Genomic DNA, 20,472 nt, shown 5'->3' with positions numbered 1-20,472 from the left:
GATCTTTTTTTTCTATAATTTGCTTGAACATTCTGGTTGTTTTTGCGGCTTCTCTCATCGTGCAAAGTATTATAGTTCAGTTTACGGTACCAATTTATTCACGCAAATCAAAGAGAGAGGCTGCGGGCTGAGGGGAAGGGGAGGTGGAACCTCAGGAGTAGGGAGTCAGGCAGGGCCCTCTTCACTCACGCGTCAGCCTCTGTTTGAATCGGTCTACCTCTGGTGACGTGTTGGAGCGATACCTGTTTATTGCTTCTTAAAGTTTGTCCTGTTTTACTACTACGCGGGCGGAGCCGCGGGAGACAGCTAGTTTTGAAGAAATTTGCACACCTTTCTGACAACATGTTTTCACTTTGTCTTTATGGGTAACTGAGTGTAGATTGATATGTAAAAAACTCAATTGTAACAGTTTAGAAAAAAATCTCTGTATTATAAAAGGAAATCCTGAGATGAGACTTTTTCAAAGAGATAATTTCAAGTCCCGCGAAACAAGACTTTGGCCATGAGATTTTTTCAAGTCACACCATCCTCTCAACCATTATCAACAGAAGAAATGAGTACATGGGCAATCCTAGAACCAAGAAACGATAAAGTCAAACGAATTAACGTGAAAATTGTCGATCAGTTACACGAAAAATTGGCTAAATACGTATAAATAGACTCTGCTGAAACAGTTGGTAGTGATGGTGCGAAAGATGAAAACATCAACTTACAATATCACAAAGAATATCTACTGTATAACCGTTAACACCGTCCGGTGTTCCACCTGCTGTATTACTGTTAAAAGAAGGATGTATCCAAGAAAGGTAATAGAGTACATCTTCAGTGGATAACATAAGACACCAAAAGAGATCTTGATATGCCATTCATATTAAAATGTTTACAGTTTCCCGTTAGAATAGCTTTTGCAACGACAATTAACAAATCACAGGGTCATTCAAAAAAGTTGGTTTATTTATTAGAGATAAAGAAACGAAATTCACTCACGGGCAGTTATATGTTGCGTTGTCACGATGAAAGTCCAAACACGGAATCAAAATTCAATGAGATACTGACGAAAATGTAATTAAAAAAACTATTTTAACTGAGGTTTCACAGTAAATGTGTAAGTTTAGAAAGTATTTGCGTGTTAATTTCAAATCCAATCAGAATGAAATCGTATAACGCAACAAATAAATCTAATGCAACATGAAACATAATTTACTTTCAAATTATTATATTTTACTATTCTTTACTATCCTTCTATATAAAAGCGGTCGGGATTGTCCTTCCGTCCCGTGAGTGCTACGCAGGCGCGGAGTTTCACACACGCCCCGTCCATTTTGCAATGCACGATGGGATTTGTAGTTTAATTTTTCCACGTAAAAGATGATTTTCTACTCCAGACTGTGCGATATCTTCTTCTTCTTTCTTACTATATAAAAGCGGTCGGGATTGTCCTTCCGTCCCGTGAGTGGAAAGCGTAGCGGTATTCCGCTTATCACAGACTTACTACTTGCAGCTTGCGGTACGAAGCGACATGATGTGAGCAGAGTTCTGGTGCTCCCATCGTTTCCTTGCTTTTGTACGCGATGCGCTGGAAAAATAGACAAAATTATGTCTCTGGAAATAATTAATGTTGACGGAGTACAAATGTCTCACCGCGTAGTAAATATCAGGGGGGTTCAAAAGGGGGACCTCAATATAGAAAAAAAGTTTACATTTCATCACAAAAATAACAGAAACTAGGAGTATTAAAGTAACGCAATATAACCAAATGAATGAGTTTGTATAAAATATCAAATTGATCTACATATTGAATTGCCTTAAGAAGTGGTCAACTTAAAAGGTGGGTGAGCCTAGTGGTTAAATACTCGCTGTAATGTAAAATAGTTAGTTCTATTATGCATATGTAACAATTCCCATGAAAATAGTAATCTATTTAAATTGTACATCCGCATTGCGGCTGAACAGCAAAGAGGCTAGCGTGTAGCACCGAAGCGGGGGTTGGCGAGCGAAGTGAGCAGGGGGCAGAGCCCCCTAGTCTACAATACAATAAAGTGTGTAAAAACTGAAGAGATCAGAATATCTTCTGAATCTACTGTAAAAATTAAAATTATAATAAAAGGAAAAGTTTATAACACGTGTGTCATAAGAATGGTACACTGGTAGGTACCAGTGGGGCAGCAATAGTGTGAATGGTTCCAAACACAAGACCCCACCAGTAAACTGTCACACCAAAGAAGGCCAAGCAGTGTGCCTTACGTGGAATGGCCGAGGAGGGCTTAACAACATGTCAGCCATCCGTGATTAGGCAGGCAGTGGTCACGTTAACCCCATCTGCTTTAGCTTTATTAATTTGGCAGGCTTACTGATTTCAGTGGAGTGAAAAGTACACATTTTGTATTTTATTTTTATTTTGTAACATGGTTAAATTGTTGATCTGATGTTACTATGAAGGATAAGGCACAGCATTGACTCATTTTCCATGATTTAATTATGAAATACAAGCAGAACAAAATGTTTAAAAAAAAAGAGAAAAAAAAAGCCTCGACTGTTCTCCTCTCCCCAAAAATGACTAAAGGTATTCGGCGAATGACTCATGGAAGATCTAAGAGGATTACTTTACTTTTTCTTTCCCAAGATGTAATTAAGGAGGATTAAAAAGGGTTGAATATTTCTGTAAACAGAACTGTTCATTTAAAGGAAGAAATAAAGGAGAATGCAGGGTGTAACTGGAAACTTTTACCCACGTCTAGAAAGAAAAAAAAAAAAAGGACTCTTCAGATACTCGACTTGATAAGATCTCTGCGGCCTTGAAAGGCAGATCACATACTAGAGCTAGAATGGCCGCTTTCTAAGTGTGTCGAGTTAAGTCCTACGCTTTAAAAAGGACTGATGGCGACAGTTAAAGAGGTTCAGGTGTTAGCGTCACTCATACCAATTGAAAGCACAAAAGAAATGGACCCAACTGTGTCATAAACGTTGTAAGTCGTCTTGGATAAAGGCGTCAGCCAAATAAGTAAATGTAAATGTAGTACAAAACAAAAAGATGAGCAAGGAAAAGGTCATCACAAGAATTTAAACACACACACACAAACCATACAAGGAGGAGGAGTATAGGAACCTAATCAAGGACTTTGTTAAATGGTGCGACTCAAACCACCTACACCTGAACACCAGCAAGACCAAGGAGCTGGAGGTGGATTTTAGGAGGACCAGGCCCCTCATGGACCCCGTGATCATCAGAGGTGACTGTGCAGAGGGTACAGTAATAGTGAGTCAGGAGGAGCTGGACCAAAAAAATGGGATTTCAAAGTGCTCAGAAGTAAATCTTATGAACACAAGAGATTTAAAAAAAAATATAAACATTTTTACAACTCCAAATGTGAAAAGAAAACATTAATTAAGTTACCAAAGGATTAAGGATGTCCATGACATTGCTCTCTATCTCAGGGGTGGGGATCGATCTGTTCTTAACATGATTCTTTTTTTTGTAAAAACTTGATTGCTATGTATGGATTGTAATAAAATTATTAAAAATAAAAAAAGGATGTCCATGATTGGAAGCACAATGCCTGAACAAAGTTATCAGGAAAGCCTGCAGCATCGCAGGGGGAAATCTGTTATGGTAAAGAGGATTGTGGGAAAATCAGATGCCATCATGAAATATCCTCTGCAGGAGGCGCTAGCTAGCTAGATAGATAACTTTATTAATCAATCCATCCATCCATCCATTATCCAACCCGCTGAATCTGAACACAGGGTCACGGGGGTCTGCTGGAGCCTATCACAGCCAACACAGGGCACAAAAGGCAAGAACCAATCCCGGGCAGGGTGCCAACCCACCGTAGGACACACACACAAACACACCAAGCACACACTAGGGCCAATTTAGAATCGCCAATCTACCTAACCTGCCTGTCTTTGGACTGTGTGAGGAAACCCACGCAGACACGGGGAGAACATACAAAGTCCACACAGGGAGGACCCGGGATGCGAACCCGAGTCTCATAACTGCGAGGCAGCAGCGCTACCACTGTGCCACCGTGCCACCCTAACTTTATTAATCCCAAAGGAGAATTACCATACTCCAGCAGCAGCATACTGATGATAAAGAACAATATTAAATTGACGAGTGATAACGATGAAGGTATAACAGATAAGATGCACCTCTGGAGGTCTTTTCTGCCTACTACTATCAGACAAGTCGATGCTTTCACCTGATGTACTTTTTAAGTTTAATTTGATTGATTGATTGATTGGCTATATTATCTGTCTTCTGAGTCTGTAGGTTTATTGATTGATTGATTGGCTGTATTATCTGTCCCGTGAGTCTGTGGATTATTGATTGATTGATTGGGTGTATTATCTAGGACAGCTAATCAATCAATCAATCAGTCAATAATCCACAGACTCACAGGACAGGTAATACAGCCAATCTGAAGATGATTGATTGATTTTTTTGGCTATATTATTTTTCCTGTGAGTCTATATCTCTGTGTTTTATGTTTCTGCTGCTGTATGGATCTGAATTTCTCCTTGGGATTGATAAAGTTTATTTCATTTACCTAATAAATATGATTTAAAATGTTTCGACTGAGGTGAGTTTAAAAAAAAGAAACTTTCTTTCATACATCATTAAGAAAAACAAATTTTGGCAATGCAGAGCAATCTCACGGCACGTGGAGATCATAACAGAACTTCAGTCAGTGAAAGTCCTGCATTTAGACATGGTGGGCTTGAAGCAGTCTCCTTCAAAGTTCCTAACCCCCACAAATCCACAGTTGTTAACTTCCACAGCCCCCCCTTTGCTCAGGTTCTGGGCCACTTCTGATACTTTAGGCTAAACTCCAAAAACAGACCATCTGGCAAATTATGTCTTGTTTTTCATACTGAATTTTCTTTTCTATCCTGCTCTCGTTTATACAGAAAGTTATTTCTTCATTTAATGATCTCAGCTTTGCAATATTACTTTTTCCATTCTCTTCTCTGTCTGATCCAGGGGTGGCCAACACTGACCCTGGAGAGCAGCAGCGGCTGCAGGTTGCCAATCCTCACCAATCACAGATCTTATTTAACTTCATGACTTGTTAGTGTTTAAACTCTACCATGTAATGTCGTTCTTTTTTTTTTTTTCCTTTTTAATGATACACGTATCATCCAAGTGATTTGAAGCCTAAAATGTACGAGTATTTTTCAGTTCTTCACTTCCTCTTCAGTTTCCTTCTGAGAACTTAATTAAAACAAACAGTGAATGGTGAACACACACAAGTAGAAATGGAGACAAGCTAAAGGCAGAACTGCTGGTTCCTTTGTCATTTGCATCTTATTTAAAACAGTTAAAATAAAAAATACAGCTGTTTAAGATGAAAATAAGCAACTGAGGGCTCAAAATCTTAACAAGCGCGACAACTAAAGTGAAACCGAAAAATGTCACTTGAGCAATAAGTGCTTCATCAGCAATGAATGCTTTCTCATGAATCAATTGGGTTGGAACAAAAACCTGAAGCCACTGCGGGCCTCCAGGACTGAATCAGGGGTCTCAAACACCAGGCCTGGAGGGCCGCAGTGGCTGCAGGTTTTCATTCTAACCCTTTTCTTAATTAGGGTCCTGGTTTTGCTGCTAATTAACTTCTTTTGAATTAGCATATATACTCGCATATAAGTCGGATCTTCAAACCCAAAAAATTGATCATAAAATTAGACCCCGAGTTATACGTCCGTTCAAAAATGCAACCCTTCATTTTTTAAATTATTTTTTACATCTTCTTGCCTCCTCCAATCTCTCATCAGTTTCTCAGACACATCAAATTTTGTTGCAGCAGCACAGTTACCATTTTCTTTCGCCACTTCAGCGACTTTTAATTTAAAACCAGCTTCAAATTTTCTTCTGATCGTAAGCTCCATCATCGATAAGGGATGCTCTTACGATAAAGGTGTATGAGGGTCTGAGATACAAAAAACACAAAACAGTGCAAACGTCGCTTCAGAATAGTTTGGGTATCACCATGTGGTCACGTAGGCACAATACATAGAAACACAAGGCCGTGGGCTCCCTGGTTACTCTCTCAGGTGAGTGTTAGCATATCATAATCTCTTGGACTAACAGCGTGAGTTTTCCGCATTCGACTTCTACGACCAACATTGTAAAATACCAGAAATTCTACGGTAAAATCAAGTCCCAACTTACAGTTAGGTCCATCAATATTTGGACAGAGACAACTTTTTTCTCATTTTGTTCTGTACATCACCACAATGAATTTGAAATGAAACAACTCCGATGACGTTGAAGTGCAGACTTTCAGCTTTAATTCAGTGGGTGAACAAAATGATTGCATAAAAATGTGAGGCAACTAAAGTATTTTTTGAACACAATCCTTCATTTCAGGAACTCAAAAGTAATTGGCCAATTGACTCAAAGGCTATTTCATGGGCAGGTGTGTTCAAGTCCGTCGTGACGTCTTATCAATTCAGCTGATAAAAGGCCTGGAGTTGATCTGAGGTGCGGTGCTTGCATGTTGAAGATTTTGCTGTGAACAGACAACATGCGGTCAAAGGAGCTCTCCATGCAGGTGACAGAAGCCATCCTTAAGCTGTGAAAACTGAAGAAACCCATCTGAGAAATTGCTACAATATTACGAGTGGCCAAATCTCCAGTTTGGTACATCCTGAGAAAGAAAGCAAGCAGCACTGGTGAACTCAGCAACGCAAAAAGACCTGGACGTCCACGGAAGACAACAGTGGTGGATGAGCACAGAATCATTTCCATGGTGAAGAGAAACCCCTTCGCAACAGCCAACCAAGTGAACAACACTCTCCAGGGCTTGGTCGGCGTATTGATATCCAAGTCTACCATAAAGAGAAGACTGCATGACAGTAAATCCAGAGGGTGCACTGCAAGGTGCCAGCCACTCATAAGCCTCAAGAATAGAAAGGCTAGATTGGACTTTGCTAAAGAACATCTAAAAAGCCAGCAAAGTTCTGGACAAACATTCTTTGGACAGATGAAACCAAGATCAACCTCTACCAGAATGATGGCAAGAAAAAAGGATGGAGAAGGCGTGGAACAGCTCATCATCCAAAGCATAGCACATCATCTGTAAAACACGTGGAGTCAGGCAGTGTGATGGCTGCCAGTGGCACTGGGACACTCGTGTTTATTGATGAGGTGACACAGGACAGAAGCAGCCGAATGAATTCTGAGGTGTTCAGAGACGTACTGTCTGCTCAAATCCAGCTAAACGCAGTCAAACTGACTGGGGCGGCGTTTCATGATACAGATGGACAATGACCCAAAACATACAGCCAAAGCAACCCAGGAGTTTATTAAAGCAAAGAAGTGGAAAATTCTTGAATGGCCAAGTCAGTCACCTGATCTTAACTCAACTGAGCAGGCGTTTCACTTGTTGAAGACTAAACTTCGGACAGAAAGGCCGACAAACAAACAGCAACTGAAAGTAAAGGCCTGGCAGAGCATTAAAAAGGAGGAAACCCAGCATCTGGTGATGTCCAGGAGTTCAAGACTTCAGGCTGGCATTGCCAGCAAAGGGTTTTCAACCAAGTATTAGAAATGAACATTTGATTTCCAGTTATTTAATTTGTCCAATTACTTTTGAGCCCCTGAAATGAAGGGATTGTGTTCAAAAAATACTTTAGTTGCCTCACATTTCTATGTAATCGTTTTGTTCAACTCACTAAATTAAAGCTGAAAGTCTGCACTTCAACGTCATCTGAGTTGTGTCATTTAAAATTCATTGTGGTGATGTAGAGAACAAAATTAGAAAAAAGTCGTCTCTGTCCAAATATTGATGGACCTAACTGTATTTGCGGGAGAACTTAAACTTAAAGTATATACAGTCATTTAAATTGAAGACTCAGACCTCTTAATTGTTTCTTTTTCCTTCATTAGCAGCGAAACAATAATGAGATACAAAATGAGCCAAAACACGAGCAGCAAACTGTGTCCATCATACAATATCTGAGAATAAACAAAGATCCCAGGAATGTTGATCTGCTCAGGTCCACAAAACATTTTAGCAGTGGTCTTAGAAAAGAAAAAAAAAAAACAAAATGTCTGCTATTGCACAATGAGAGCAGCAACAAGCCATGAAATTAAAGAACGAGTTTAATTAACAAAACCTCATTAAGCAGTTGGTTGGAGTGAAATCGGTTGGAGTTTGAGGCCCTGACTGAGTTGGTCTTCTGTTGGCTCCCTCACTTCACGTTTTATTTCTGTTTAAGGGGTGCCATTTAAAGAAAGAAATGAAGCAATTCAGAGGAACAAATCTTAAACAAAACAAGGCAATTAAAATTAAAGGAAAAGGAGTTAATTAGCAGCAAAAATGGATCACCAATAAAGAAAAGGGTTAGAATGAAAACTTCCACAGCCGGAGTTTGAGACCACTGATTAAAAGGCTCAGAGTCTTTAAATAGTAAATAAATTAAATGAGGTTAATTAAAAAGGAGTCACTAATTAAAAAAATGGACAGAATGAAAACTTGTAGGCACTTCGGCCCTCCAGGGTCAGAGTTGGCCAGCCCTGGTCTGATACATGAAGCCCGGGATGGAGTGGTGGCAAAAAGTGGTAACTGCTAAACGTCAAACCCAAGCATATGGTCATTATGAAGAATGTTTAACAGGCTTGGGGAGGAAAACAAAAAAAAAAAAACAACAAGAAATAACTTTCATTGTTTTGTTTTCTTCATTTCTTATTCTCGAGTTATAACATGAAGTAGCGGCTTACCTGCAGTCTAAACCAATCAAGTCTCATTCCTCTGAAATCAAACACCTCTCCATCTTCAACTACAAATAAATACAAATAATAATGAACATGAACGCCACATTTTCATAATGATTCCTATTTAAGTTAACTAGATTAAGATGTTCAAGAAAATGTTATATTCATAGCTGAGCATTTTTAATAAGAGTGAATAAATATACATAGTTCATTACAATTTAAATACATTTGTGGTCGTGGCCCTCAAGAATGAGTGCGCACATCCTGAGCAGATGCCAGCTCTGCCGTGTAAAGTTGTGTAAAACTGTTTAAGCTATTTTATAGCTTAAAAAATATAATTCATAATACTAAAACATTTACAAGACTTATCAAATACACATTTATTTAAAAAGTAACTTAAACTTGACACCGGGTTCAACTCCATTTCCAAAACAAAAAAAGAAAAAGAAAGTTGGGAGGCTGAGTGAAATGACAATAAAAATAAATCGAATGTCATGATTTGCAAATCATATAAACCCCAAATTGAATTGAAAAAATCAGATGTTAAAACGGAGAAACTTATTTTTTGAGAAATACAGTGGTACCTCTGGTTATGACCGTAATTCGTTCCAAAACTCTGGACGCGACCTGAATGTAATTTCCCCATAAGATTGTATGTAAATACAATTAATCCATTCCAGACCATACGAACTGCATGTAAATATATATATTTTTAAGCACAAAAATAGTTAATTAACATTGCACTAGACCCTTATGAACCGCTCGCTGTAAACACTTTTTATTATTAGATTTAAGCACAGGGGAAAAAAAATGAAATGCCACTTCTCTTGCGAAACTTTTCAAACCATCCTCTACTGGCTTTAAATGCCTCACCTTCGCCACTCGAAGAAGGATTTCTTTTCAGCAAATCGCCTTGAATCTTCCTGGCTTTCTCACATATGATCGTCTCACTTACGCTCTCCTCTGCTTCTCGTTCTCGGACTACCCAAGAAAGACTTCAATCGACTGCAACGAGTGCAGAATGCAGCTGCTAGAATCCTAACTAGGAAAAGAAAATCCAAACACATTTCTCCAGTTTTGATGTCACTACACTGGTTACCTGTGTCTTTCAGAATTGACTTTAAAATACTGCTTATGGTTTATAAAGCCTTAAATAATCTGCTCCATCTTATATTTTGGAATGTCTGACATCTTATATTCCAAATCGTAACCTTAGATCTTCAAATGAGTGTCTGTTTAGAATTCCAAGAGCAAAATTTAAAAGAAGTGGTGAGGCGGGTGTCCTTCTGCTGTTACGCACCTAAAATCTGGAATAGCCTGCCAATAGGAATTCACCAGGCTGATACAGTAGAGCAGTTTAAAACACGGCTGAAAACACATTACTTTAACATGGCCTTCTCATAACTTCAATTTAACTTAATCGTGATACTCTCTATGTTCAATTCATCACAATAACTATTCATGGTGGCTCTAAAATCCGTACTGACCCCTACTCTCTCTTCTGTTTCTTTTTCCAGTTTCTTTGTGGTGGTGGCCTGCGCCACCTCCACCTACTCAAAGCTTGATGCTCCAGCATTGATGGACTAAAAGCCAGAAGTCTACGTGACCATCATCATCATCAAGTCCTTCTGTGAGAACCCTAAATACAAAGAGGACTGTTTCATTTATGTGAGGTAGATTGTCCAGAGGGGACTGGGTGGACTCTTGGTCGGGAATCCCTGCAGATTTTATTTTTTTTCTCTGGCCGTCTGGAGTTTTTTTTTTTGTTTTTTCTGTCCCCCCTGGCCATCGGACCTTACTCTTATTCGATGTTAATTAATGTTGACTTATTTTATTTTCTTACTGTGTCTTTTATTTTTCTACTCTTCATTATGTAAAGCACTGTGAGCTACATTTTTTTGTATGAAAATGTGCTATAGAAATAAATGTTGTTGTTGTTGTTCAACCACACCTCTTCCAGAACTTGAGGCCTCTGCTTGGTTAACATCGTAACTCCTGTTGCAGCATCAGCTGCTTTGTTAGGCCGTGTATATGCAAACAAAAGAAAATGGAAAACGGAGAATGGGAGATTCATTGGCGCTTACGAACGTGCGTAGGGAAACTGGCCGCCTGTGTTTTTGTTTGCCACCAGAATGCGTGGTCGTAAACAGATGCAAAATTTTGGCAAACTTTTTGGCCGTAACCCGATTCGTACATGTTCGGAAATGATTGTGACCAGAGGTTCTACTGTACCTGCACATTTTGAATTTGATGTTTCCAAAAAAGTTGTCACAGGGCCCTACTTACCACGCTGCTGCCATCCCTCGTGTTTTTACCAACGTTTCAGAATTGAGGAGACCTGGAGTTCTAAAAGTGATCTGTGTCGGGGGGCCCATTCCTGCCTGAGTTAGGATTTCAGCTGCTCCACAATTCAGGCTCTCCTTTGTCGTATTTTTCATTTCATAAGGCGCCAAATGTTTTCAGTGGGTGGCGGGCCGCTTTAACATGTGGACCCTTTGACTACAGAGCCATGCTGTCGTAGTATGTGCAGAATGTGGTTTGGCATGGTCTGCCTGAAAACGACGTCAACTGGATGGCAGCACGTGTTGCTCAAAAAAACCTGTAGGTTTCATTCAGCATTAATGGCGCCCTCCCAGATGTGCAAGCTACCCATGCCATGTGCACTAATGCAACCCCAACCCCCCTAACACCATCACAGATGCTGTGCCTCTTGAAGTCTGCATTGATAACAAGCCGGGTGGTCCCTTTCTCCTCTTTAGCCTGGAGGGCACCAAGTCCACGATTTTCCAAAAATAAAGAATTTCACAGTTTGATTCGGGTGGACCACAGGACATTTTCAGACATGAGCTCGGGCCCTGAGAAGGTGGCGTGGTTTCTGGATCATATTTATATACTGTATATGGCTTCTTCTTCACTTGGTAGACTTTTAACTAGCATTTGTGGATGCTGCGATGCGCTGTGCTCACAGACGATGGTTTTCAGAAGTGTTCCTGAGAGCCATGCAGTCAGTGATTTCCACCTCAGAATTGTGTCTGGTTTTAATGTGATGCCAATATCGGTCTTCAGTCTGGTCTCTTCTGTACAGAGATCTCCCTGGATTCTCTGAACCTTCTAATGATATTGTGTATTATGTAGTTGAGGAAATCCCCAAATTCTTTGCAAATTTACACTGAGGGATGGCATTCTTCAATTGCTGCATTGTTGGTCTTTCACAGAGAGGTGAACCCCTCGCCATCTTTACTTCTGAGAGACTCTGCCTCTACGGGATGCTCTTTTCATACCCAATCATGTGACTGACATCCATCCATCCATCCAACCATTTTCCAACACGTTGAATCCGAACACAGGGTCACGGAGGTCCGCTGGAGCCAATCCCAGCCAATACAGGGTGCAAGGCAGGAACCAATCCCGGGCAGGGCGCCAACCCACCGCAGCATGTGACTGACATCTGGCCAATTAACCTCATTGGCTGTCAGATGCTCCACCAGCTGTTTTTTGAGCATTACACAGCTGTTCTAGTCTTTTGTTGACCGCCTCCCACCCCAGGATTATAGCAACATAAATCGTCTGCTGCTATGTGCTGTGGCTGCTGTTGCCGTCTGTTCAGCATGTCTGGCAGCAGTAGCTGCGCAAGGGCGGCTTGATGGCAAGCAGGAATGCACGGCGGGCCGGCTACCTCTCCGTCTTCGCACAGCAGGTTGGTGACGGTGGCAGTTGCAGTGTGATGCAATATGGTTTGTACCTCTTGTCGTCATAAGTGGTGGTCCTCCTAGGCGAACGCTGCTGTAACCGTATCAGCTACACAAACGTGTTCAGGATCAAAATCAGCAGTTGACCGATAGGCCGATGCTGGTACCACACTATTGTTGTCGATATGCATCTCCAGATCGCTTGCGTCAAACTCAGACTCCGATTCAGCAATAATACGTAAAACGTCCATGGGGTATTTTGCTTTGCACATTTGCTTGACTCGTGCCATTTTAGAGACTGTTTGCTCTTCACTACTCATGCACACGCAGGGAATCGAGGTCAAATCAACAAAGCTATGTAACTTTCCTTCAAGCAAAGAGAGTCGAACTAAACAGTAAGGGCAAGTTTTGTCACAGTTTACAGCCCATTACCGTCCTCTACCCCTGAATTTCGACAAAAGTCAACATCAGCCCTGAAAGAGTTAAATGTGTTGCTGACATCAAATTCAAAAAGAGCTCATCATTTCTCTCAAATTTACGACATGACAAGACTTTTTCCCAGAGACGAGACGTGATCTTTTGAAGAGAGACACTTTCACGTCCCGCGAGACGGTCAACTCACATCATACATACAATCTTTGGAAGCAAGTCCCGTGATACACATGCAGAGCAGGTTAGAGATAATGGAAGTAGGAACATTCAAAAGTCTCAAGAAAATGATAGAAACGATCGTAATAGCGCAAACAAATGGAAAATATTCCTCGCTGAAATAACGGAACAGCGAAAAGAGACTGAATAGTATTTGAGGACGTCTGGGGGAGAAGAGAGAGCAGGAAGAGAGACAAAAGGACAGTTGCTGTACAGGCTTGTAAACGTTCGAAGCATCGCGGCACGGCAACAGCAGCAAGCCAGTAGCTGATCGAGCAAAGAGGAGGCAAAACTGTATTTGTTTCCAATTGTATCACCGATTAAGAGGGGTTTTAGAGGAGCGATCACGTCTTCTTCAGCCCCCGTCTTCACAACGGCGCAAAGTGCTGATGGGAGGGCAAAGCCCCTTAGTTTTTTATAAAGCAATAACATTCTTCAGTTTCAACATTTGCTATTTATGGCTTTGTTCTATTTAAAAAAAAACTGGGTTTTATACGGTAGTTTGCAAATCATCAGATACTGTGTTTATCTGAAATTTACTCAGCATGCCAACTTTTTTGGAAATGGGGCTGTACAGAATGTGTACAGTTAAGGCATTAAATGAAATCAGTCAATATTACTCAACAAACGCAAAACAGTTATGTGATGCTTTAAAAAAGTTCCATGCATTAGCTCCCTACAAAGCAACTTTATAGTCAATTTTACAATACAATGAAAAAAAGGCAGAAATTAAAAAGTAGAAATATTAACTGATAAAATATCATAAAGCTAGATTTTAAATTATTCACCTTGTTTTACACTAAGGGAAGTCATTGTGTTTACAAATGAAGACATTATGATTGATTCATCTTCTGGGCACACAGACAGATTCTAGAAAATAAAATACAACACCAAGTTACAAACGTTTAATAAATGTTAAAACTAATCTTAGTATTTTGTTTTAATTGCATATTTTTGTTATTCATGACACGGAAATACTTAGTGTTGGATATTACAATAGAACAAGGGCTCCATCTAGTGGCCAACTTGTAAACTTTGCCTGCACGTAAAAAAAAAATCCCAATAGGTTTTTACAACATAAAATTTTAACACAAGTCTTAAAACAGAAATATCATGCGTCATTTAAAATTACCTACTCTTTGTTAACTTAAAAAAAATGGTGGCATAAAAGAATTAGATTTGGGCAAAATAAAAGTTTAATTGCACTAATTAGAAACAAAGGCTGCACTTCACTTCAAAAGAGGAATAAATTATACAAATACATTGTCAAAGCTGCTTAAATAAGTACGCCACCCAAAAATGGGAGTATAATATAAAAATCTAAAAAATATATATAAACTATAAAATATATGCACTCACATACATACGTACACCATCTGTTGTATTACAAACATTTGTGATGTGTCATCTGTTGAAATGACAACTACACTACAGCAGGCCATTTAAAATGGGATTTATAAAAGCGGTGTTAATGTTTGTGATGCTCCACCAGTTGGAATGACAAGTGCAATGTATTCTATTACTACAAATGTTTGGGAATGACCAATGCATTTTATTACAAATGTCTGTGTTTTGCCAGCATTTGGAATGACAAATACAACAATGGCTATGTCTCCACTACATACCATTTGGTAGGATTTTGTAAAGGCAGTGTTAATGTTTATGATGTGCCATCTGCTGGAATGACAAATGAAATGCATTTTATTACTAAAAATACTTGCGATGTGCCATCTTTTGGAATTAGAGACATAGCAACTGGATAGACACACAGACAGACATAAAGCCCCTGATCCTTTTAGTAAGGTGGACAATCATCACATTTAATGACAACTGTTTGAAAACTCAAATAACAAATCAGTAACAGAAAAAAAGGTCCAAATCAATAACCCTACCTGAACAAGCTCATTGAGAACAACAGCGTCAAAGCCTGACAAATACTGGACATAGTATCGCTGCATCACGGGGCCGTATTTCCGAACGTGTGCTCGTAATTCTTCCATGTAAAAGATGAGTTCAGCAATATGTCTGAAAAATAAAAAGTGACAAATAAGAGAAAACAACTCAACGTGCTCGAGTTAAAGCCAACCATTGAAAATGTTCAAAATAAGCTGGCGGAAGGGGCTCACCAACTTCAGCAGCAGACTGAATCATTTCATAAATAAAACTTTAAAAGTTTACATCTCTTAAACAAATTCATTTCATTTTTAATACAGCACTCTTCATTCAGTAAAACACAAACCTAACTACAGAGCATCAACAGCAAATCGGTCAATCCTACAACATTTACAAATGTGAACACACAAACTGTCTCGCATGTTAAATACACAGGAAAGCAAGTCAGAAAATGTACACCTGGCATAAACGTCTGGCGAGTACAGTGACTTAGTTAACAGTTTTGATTTGTGCTTATTGACTTAATCAAAATACAGAGACGTCACCTTTTGGTTTATGAAATCTTAGCAGCAGCTGTCGATGTTGCCCAGATACATTGAACGTGTCAACGTTTTTCTCAGTAAAAAGATTTCTAATGGGGCTGTTGAGATGGATGGATGGATGGATAGATATGAAAGGCACTATATGATAGATAGATAGATAGATAGATAGATAGATAGATAGATAGATAGATAGATAGATAGATAGATAGATAGATATGAAAGGCACTATATGATAGATAGATAGATAGATAGATAGATAGATAGATAGATAGATAGATAGATAGATATGAAAGGCACTATATGATAGATAGATAGATAGATAGATAGATAGATAGATAGATAGATAGATAGATAGATAGATAGATAGATATGAAAGGCACTATATGATAGATAGATAGATAGATAGATATGAAAGGCACTATATGATAGATATAGATAGATAGATAGATAGATAGATAGATAGATAGATAGATAGATAGATAGATAGATAGATAGATACAAAGAAATCAAAACAAACAAGTCTGTAAATGAAGTGTAATAAAGTGAATGACACAGTAAATAAGTATTGAACACGCTCACTGAAATGTATTTAAAACTCAGTAGAAAAGCCTTTGTTGGTAATCCTGTATGGAGAAACGAGTCGCATGCATTGCTCAGGTGGGGTTTTTGGTCCATTCTTCCACACAAAGTGTCTTCAAGTCTCGAAGGTTCTTGGGATTCTTCTATGAACTCTGATTTCAAGTCAGGTGATTGACTGACTGGGACATTTTAGCAGCTTTATTTTCTTTATTCTCTGAAACCAATTGAGTTTTTCTTTGGCTGTGTGTTTGGGATCCTCGTCTTGCTGAAATGTCCCCTCTCATTCTCGTATAAAAAGTTACGCTTTTTTTACTTTAATTTTCTCAGTCTCGTTCACGCTTTCCCTCCCCTCCTGATCTGACCCTAACTAACTAACAGCCGCACCATAAATTCTCAAGAGACGGTGGCATCACATCTCCAGGATGCTTTCGTTTCAGATGCTCATGCATCGCGGTGGTGCTGCCGTGAAAATAAAGCTCCGCTTTACATAATCTGCATTCAACTTTTTTTTCTTTTTCGGTAAAGTGCTCCCTCACTTTAGAAAGTTTCTGTCTCACTTTTTTCCACCTCCTCTATCTGACTCGCCATTGCAACGTTTATTTTCGTCTACATTCTTCTTCTCCTCAGACGTTCTTCTTTGTTGGTAGGACTGTGTGCAGTCTTGACAAACAAGCACAAACGATACTGCCCCCAGGTGTTCATGTAGTGCATTGCAGTTACAAAAACCAATGTGGCTCTTTGTGACTGGAGCCTCTATTGAAGGTTCTGTTTATGACGCGTCGACAATAAAAAATCTGCGCTAACGATTATTTGTAGTCGACATCGTCGATTACGTCGACTAATCGTTGCAGCCCTAGTGTGCAATGACATTCATAGAGTTCAATTTTGGCCTCCTCTGACCAGACTCTATTCTCCCAGTATTGTCCAAATGTTGTGCAGCAAAATTTCAACAAGCTTCAATATGCTTTTTCTTTAGCAGTGGAGTCTTTTGCGGTGAACGGTGTGCATAGAGGCCTTGACGGTTGAGTGCATTACTTCTTGTTTTCTTTGAAACAACTGGACCTTCTAATTCCAGGTCTTTCTGAAGCTCTCGGCAAATGGTCCTTGGGTCTTGGACAACTCTTCTGATTATTCTTTTGTCAGAAATCTTGCGAGGAGCACCTGGTCGTGGCCGGTTTATGGTGAAGTCACGTTCTTTCCACTTTCGGATTATGACCCCAACGGTGCTCACTGGAACACTCAGAAGTTTAGAAATGCATTTGACAACAATGCCATCAACGATAAGGTTGCGAAGGTCTTGAGAGAGCTCATTGCTTTTACCCATCATGAGTTGCTTCTTGTGTGACCCCTTGGGAATGAGAAACCATCAACTAGGACAAAAGCAGCTGATATTTATTTGCACTGATAGGGGGCTACCAGGATTGACAGATTTCAGATGCTTTCTTGACTTTCCGTGCCATTTTGCTCCTACATTTGTTCATGTGTTCAATACTTTTTCCCGGTGTCATTCCACTTTATTACATGTAACTTAATTGATGGACTTATTTGATTTCTTTGCATGTGTGGATTACTTGGGTTGTTACCGACATCTGCTGAAAATTTCATGTCAACGGCCCCATAGGAAATATATTGTGGACGCATTTGATACTTATTTTCCCCGTTATAAGTAATTTTTAGTCAGAACTAACTAATGTCTATTCGGCAGCAGAAGATTTTAAATTACTTTAACTGCTTTCACCAAATTAATTTATTTCAAGGCTCAAAATCCGGGAGGAGCCAATGTCATTAAAAATCTCACCAGACTGGGTTAACATTTTGGGTTCCAAAACAGTCCACCATCTCTTCTTGACAAAAGTGGGATGTGTGTGCAAAACGTTGTTGAGACTGAGACGAAGGTGTGAAATTATATAATAATTCTTTGCATTTATATAGCGCTTTTCTCACTACTCAAAGCGCTCAGCAATTGCAGGTTAAGGCCCTTGCTCAAGGGCCCAACAGAGCAGAGTCCCTATTGGCATTTACGGGATTCGAACGGGCAACCTTCTGATTTCCAGTGCAGATCCCTAGTCTCAGAGAACAGAACTCCCCACCAAGGATGGGGTCAGAATTTTCACTTCTAAATTTGCTGTTGCATCTCCCTGACAGAGTGGGGTATGCATGCACAATTCTGCTGAGCCTGAACCAAGTATGCGAAATTATATATAAAGAACGCACACAACACACTGAGCCTCCCATATTGAGCTTTATATGTAAGATTTACGCAGCAGGGTGTCAAATTCAAAGAGGAGTGATAATTACACGTCTTAGTGGAATACATAAAACACCTGTATTGTTCAGTAGCATTTTACAATATGATAGACAAAAACTGAACAGAAAAAAACCTTGTGTTTATTCAAGGCAGCTTTCACCGACAGTCAAAAGAAAAGTGACATAATTACATCCATTAACTGGTTGTGAGGGGTCTATGGATAAGTGGGATTCATATTTCTTGATTGCTTCATTTCACATACATTGTGGTGGCACATAGAGGCATAATTATGAAAACTGTAGCACTGCCCAAAGACTTGTGAGCCTAACTGCATACGTAGAAATGATTTCTCCCAAAGATAAGTTCAATTTGAAAGAGCTTTGTTATTCAGTCAATACAGAACATTTCTTGGTTTTAAGGCAGACAATTTCAAAAACCCACTGATGCTCTTTAAAGTGTCTGAAAAAAAAAAAAAGCTTGTGTGACGCTATAGCCTCACCGTGATGCTAATACACAGATAGATACTGGGGGCAAGACTCTCAATAAGTTGTAGGTATGAACTGCAAGGAGCAATATACCAGCAAGTTTACAGCGGGGGGAAAAAAAGAAAAATAAATGTTTCTTACTTCAACAAGATTTTTGGACTTACCATTAGGTTGTTTATTTCATTTTTTTTTTTTTTTCTTCTCTCAGATGTTCCACCGTATGTTTTGGGTGCAACCCTCATGCGTAACATACCACGACCGGTATTTTAAAGGTGGCACTTAAGCTAAACGCAGTCACGGGTGCCTGGGAAGGTCAAAAGACAGCTATAGGGGGACTCCATGTTGGATTAGTAGTATAGGTGTACCGTGATAGATATATAGATATATAGATAGATATATAGATATATATAGATATATAGATATATATATAGATATAGATATATATAGATATATATAGATATATATATAGATATAGATATATATATAGATATATATAAATATATAGATATATATAGATATATATATATAGATATAGAGAAGGGATGTTCGACTAATGCCACTCTCCAGTGACATGCGGCGAGTGCTACGCGGTGGGCTCTTGCTGAATGAAGCTAGGACAGCCACTGATGTTTCTTCATTAGTGACAGTTTTCATGCGTCCATATTTTGGCAAATCCAACACTGAACCAGTTTCATGAAACTTAGCAAGCAGTTTGCTAACTGTAGCATGGGAGATGGGTGTTCTCGTAGGGTGTCTGGCATTGAAATCTGCTGCAATGACCCGGTTACTGCATTCACCAGACATCAACACAATTTCTATCCGCTACTCACGTGTTAACCTCTGCGACATGTCAATGGTTGTAAACAAAGAGAAACTTGTAAATAACTCATGAAAGAATAAAGTTACGTTAAAACCGAGCACACCATTGTTTTTCTTGTAAAATTCCCAATAAGTTTGATGTGTCACAGGACCCTGTTCCTATTGAAAAAACAAAAGTTGGATCCAAAATGGCCGACTTCAAAATGGCCACCATGGTCACCACCCATCTTGAAAAGTTTCCCCCCTCACATATACTAATGTGCCACAAACAGGAAGTTAATATCACCAACCATTCCCATTTTATTAAGGTGTATCCATATAAATGCCCGACCCATATATATATATTATACGATATATATAAAACAGAGAGAGAGAGAGAGAGAGAGAGAGAGAGAGAGAGAGAGAGAGAGAGATAGATAGATAGATAGATAGATAGATAGATAGATAGATAGATAGATAGATAGATAATTATTAATCCCAAGGGGAAATTCACATGCACCAGCAGCAGCATACTGAGGATTTTAAAATAAATAAATAAATAAATATTAAAGAGTAATAACAATGAAGGTAAAACAGACAATAACTTTGTATAATGTTAACGTTTACCCCCCTGGGTGGAATTGAACAGTCGCATAGTGTGGGGTCTCCTCAGTCTGTCAGTGGAGCAGGACGGTGACAACAGTCTGTCGCTGAAGCTGCTCCTCTGTCTGGAGATGATCCTGTTCAGTGGATTCTCCATGATTGACAGAAGTCTGCTCAGCGCCCATCACTCTGCCACGGATGTCAAACTGTCCAGCTCCATGCCCACAATAGAGCCTGCCTTCCTCACCAGTTTGTCCAGCCGTTAGGC

At 39.4% G+C, this 20,472-nt stretch overlaps 1 protein-coding gene across 1 annotated transcript in view; it reads right to left on the bottom strand.

Annotated features, from left to right (window-relative positions):
- Positions 1-20,472, bottom strand: part of nckap1 (NCK-associated protein 1) — a 274,250-nt gene that overhangs the window by 111,623 nt on the left and 142,155 nt on the right. The window contains 3 exon segments of the mRNA XM_039757729.1: positions 8,726-8,784; positions 13,845-13,926; positions 14,949-15,081. Of these exon segments, the coding sequence (XP_039613663.1) occupies positions 8,726-8,784; positions 13,845-13,926; positions 14,949-15,081 (274 nt within the window).

The sequence above is a fragment of the Polypterus senegalus genome, chromosome 6 (genome assembly GCF_016835505.1).
Source record: "Polypterus senegalus isolate Bchr_013 chromosome 6, ASM1683550v1, whole genome shotgun sequence".
Taxonomy (NCBI): domain Eukaryota; kingdom Metazoa; phylum Chordata; class Cladistia; order Polypteriformes; family Polypteridae; genus Polypterus; species Polypterus senegalus.
This window is presented reverse-complemented; position numbering and strand designations above follow the sequence as displayed.